The following is a 4,085-nucleotide window of genomic DNA, read 5'->3' on the forward strand; positions in this document are numbered from 1 at the left end:
GGTGCGGGCCAGACCATGTAACTCAAGACAAGCCTTGGCCAGCCCTCCTGCCTAGAAAGGCATGACTGAGCTTTAAGGAAGCTATACCATACAAACTCAAGTCGTCGAACCTACCGTCGCATCACCCGACTGACTTACTGGTAGCAGTGTCTCATAACCCCCACCGTTGTGGCCTCAGTCCCAGGCCATCAATCGTCACGCATGGACACTCAGATTAGTATGAACCCTTCAACTAGCAACGTTTCCTTTGGATCCATCCTCCAATGATCAGATAGGTCAGTTCTTCTAACCTTCACTGATCCGGCTTCTGCTGGGTTCCGGGGGACTATATGTAGACGTTGTCCTCGTCGAGATCGAATTATGAACGGCATCGGCTTCTCCTTCCACCCTTTGACTTCTTGCACATAAATACATTTGTGGCCCTAGGAGCCAAACTTTTCACCATGCTTCGTTACTTGATACAGTGTATTGTCGCACTTGCCTTGCTGCAAGTTGCGTCTGTTGCATCTGGTGCTGCTATATCGACTTCTGCTGATGGCGAGGTTTCTAAGCGAGCCAGTGGCTCTGCTAACGGCGTCTATTTTGTCAACTGGTGAGTGGAAATCAGCAATCGCTTGAAACAACTGCTAAAGAGTGAAATTTTAGGGGCATATATGGGCGCAACTACCAGCCAGCCGACTTGCCTGCTTCAAGCCTCACCCATGTATTCTATGCGTTTCTCAATCTCCGCGCTGACGGAACTGTGTATGTCACGTCGTGGAACTGTATCAAAACCACTGGGCTTAGCTGACGCGTGCGTAGGTTCTCCGGCGATACCTACGCCGACATTGAAAAGCACTACCCGAACGACTGTATGTGTCTTCCCCAAGAATCTGGGCTGAAATTAGAGACTTGACTAACCCATGAAAGCTTGGAATGATGTTGGAAATAACGCATATGGTTGCGTTAAGCAAATGTATCTGCTGAAAAAGAATAACCGTAACCTCAAGATCATGCTGTCCATCGGCGGTTGGACTTGGTCAACCAATTTTCCTGCTGCCGCCAGTTCCGCCACTGGCAGAAAGACTTTCGCTACGACTGCAGTCGCATTCATGAAGGATTGGGGTTTTGACGGCATTGACGTTGACTGGGAGTACCCCGCCGATGATACGCAAGCTGCCAACTTCGTTCTACTGCTCAAGGCCGTCCGCGATGAGCTCGATGCATACTCGGCCAAATACGCCAATGGTTATCATTTCCAACTCTCTATTGCTGCACCGGCTGGCCCTGATAATTACAAGAAGCTTCATCTTGCTGAGATGGGCCAGGTCCTGGACTATGTCAACCTCATGGCATACGACTTTGCCGGTAGCTGGAGCAACTTTAGCGGGCACGACGCCAACATCTACCAGAACCCTCAGAACCCGAATGCGACACCATTTGACACCGACCTCGCTGTCAAGGACTATATCAAGGGCGGCATTCCGGCAAATAAGCTTGTGCTTGGCATGCCTATCTACGGCCGCTCGTTCCAGAAGACCGCGGGTATTGGAAAGCCATACACGGGTGTCGGAAGCGGCTCCTGGGAAAATGGACTGTGGGACTACAAAGTCCTCCCGAAAGCAGGGGCTAAACTGATGTACGATGACGTCGCCAAGGGCTACTATACCTATGATTCCTCAACGCAGGAGCTCATATCGTACGATACGCCGGATATGATCAAGACCAAGGTTTCGTACCTCAAAGGCCTTGGCCTCGGCGGCAGTATGTTCTGGGAGGCATCTTCGGACAAAAAGGGCCAGGACTCGCTCATCCAGACCAGCAAATCCTCTCTTGGCCAGACTGACTCGACCCAAAACTGCCTCAGCTATCCAAACTCGAAGTACGACAATATCAAGAAGGGCCTTCAGTAGATCAGACGGCTGGAAGACACCACAACGCCCGACGTACATAGTGGTAGCCCTTGCGGAGCACATTACATATACTTATCTTCTCGTCCCAATGGCAAACAGTGCGCGAGGTGAAGCACGTATCCTCTTGTTTTTATCCTACTCTGTTCTGTTGAACGGTGGATATATTCATTGACTCTCTTTGGCAGTCGGCAAGGACGAGTCACTGGCCTTGGCTAGAGCTCTGTGCTTGTATGTTTGCAATAATGTTGATAACTCTTGGGGTTGTCTCGTATGGAGGAGAAGTGGCTGGATATAACCGCCCCATGGATCAGCGCAGTTTCTAGAGATGCAGCATTAGACATGGTGCAGAACTCGCTCAGAGACGCTTGTCAAAAAGTTCCCAGTGGTGGACAGGAGGCTTGGACAACCTCGCTCGAGGAACACCAACGGCGCGCTTTCAATAAGACTAGAAGTTTCTTGGACCAAAGGTGCTTATGAAGTGGGAGCAAACTAAAACCACTTGGGGGACAGAGGAGTTTCAATGTAAGTCAGAAGGGTAAGCGTTGTTCGTGGTCATTATACGCTATGCATTACACAACATTGCTCAGCGGACAGAGCCCAAGACTGTCGTCGTAAAGACAAGCAGCAAGTACTGCAAAGATTGAATTGGTATCTTGAATCATACGTCTCATAGTACGATCGTCAGTTCCACATGGCAGCGATGTGCAAACGCTATTTAATTTCTCATCAAATCGTTGATCGGCGCTCCATTCCATGTCCACATCACGGAGTAGTTCCCCATGCAGGCAGTCTCGCTCTCCATAAACCCCACCAGGCCCTCTTCAAAGCAAAGAAAGGATGTCTAAAAGAGTGGCATGGAAACTGTGTTCTCCCAGTCAATGTTGTCGTCTTGGCATTCGATGCGATCCTTGCAGGTGCCGAAAACAACGTCCCATAGACGGGTCTGCTTGCCGTAATTGCCACTCGTCTTCCAACCCTTACGATGATGCAAGTCGTGATCTTCAATAATGAGCTCACACTTGAACCATTGCAGTAGCGGATTGAGTAGATTGGGTGGCGATGTATGGAGGCGCAGACCGCTATGACCGGCAAGTTCAGCGAAGACGACATACTGATGGCCAATCCACCACTCGTAGAATCCCATAGGCATACCCATAGCCTTCATAGAGAAGTAGGTAAGTAACGGAATGCCAAGAATGTCGAAGAACTCTTGCTCCGAATCGGCGTATAAAGTTAACAGCGGGTTTGGGTGCTTGGTGAGATGGTGGGTGCGATGGTACTGCCAAAGGCTCCCGACCTCGTGCATCAGGCGGTGATACCAATAGAACCAAAAGTCGAGGATGATGCCGTACAGACCGGCTTCCAGCGGCAGCCAAAGCCAGTTCATGTCTGCGGGTGCTTGGCTGTAGCGGTAACTGAGGAAGACGGTGGCGATTGGTCGGAAGGTCGAGGTTGAAACGAGCGAGAAAACGACCTTGCTAACACCGACATCGGGAATGCCGTCGCGCTCGTGCGCATCGCCGTCCAGGAAACCTATGTTATGGCCGAGGCGGCGGAGGATATGCAGTTCGTGGATGGCGATGAGCTTGTAGGCGGCGCTGTAGAAGAAAAAGGCCTGCAAGGCCGTGAAGTTTCGTCCGGTCCAGGTGACGTAGAGGTGCTGCAGGAGTATCGGAATGAAGGCATGAAGGAGCACCCAGGAATGCAGTGAACGCTCGTGCATATGGGGTACCTTGTCGGTCTTTTGGTGGATCGGAATGTGTCTGTCAAGGTGCGTGGGATGGATTCCCAAAAGCTCATAGAACCAATGATAGATGGTCCACTCTGAGCGGTTTTGACGACGCCATGTAGACTTCATCGAGTCTTTGGGGTTGGCATGCGATATGGAGGGCGGCTTGAGGCTCTCCGGCTGGCCAGCAGGCCTGGCTGGCGCAGTATGCCGGCCTTTGATGGCCGTGGTCGTGCGAGCTGTGGACATGGCAACAACACAGGCGGCAGTTGTCGAGTATAGTGCTTGGGCTATGTCTGATGCTGGGGCGCAACCAACTACCCCGTGGGGGAGGCAGGGCGGAGGACTGTAATTTTATATCCATCCGCCCCGCGCCATGTCCACTTACTCGTGCCTCGAAGAAGAATAAGCAACCCACTGCTTTGGTAGCTTTGATGCCCTTCTTCATGTGATCAACTACGAGC

At 51.4% G+C, this 4,085-nt stretch overlaps 2 protein-coding genes across 2 annotated transcripts; one reads left to right on the forward strand and one right to left on the reverse strand.

The window, feature by feature from the left end:
• Nucleotides 1–443: 443 nt before the first annotated feature.
• Nucleotides 444–1,892, forward strand: CHT4_5 (Chitinase; the record flags this gene model as incomplete). The annotated part of the gene is made up of 4 exons (XM_047989725.1): nt 444–592; nt 646–744; nt 802–851; nt 910–1,892. 4 exons carry the CDS (start codon nt 444–446, stop codon nt 1,890–1,892), a joined length of 1,281 nt encoding a protein of 426 aa, XP_047845730.1.
• Nucleotides 1,893–2,733: 841 nt separating this feature from the next.
• JDV02_008155 (uncharacterized protein) lies at nt 2,734–3,870 on the reverse strand (the record flags this gene model as incomplete). Its single annotated transcript, XM_047989726.1, has 1 exon — nt 2,734–3,870. The coding sequence occupies one exon, from the start codon at nt 3,868–3,870 to the stop codon at nt 2,734–2,736; it is 1,137 nt and encodes a 378-aa protein (XP_047845731.1).
• Nucleotides 3,871–4,085: the final 215 nt, after the last annotated feature.

Source organism: Purpureocillium takamizusanense, chromosome 8 (assembly GCF_022605165.1).
Source record: "Purpureocillium takamizusanense chromosome 8, complete sequence".
NCBI classification, from domain to species: Eukaryota; Fungi; Ascomycota; class Sordariomycetes; order Hypocreales; family Ophiocordycipitaceae; genus Purpureocillium; species Purpureocillium takamizusanense.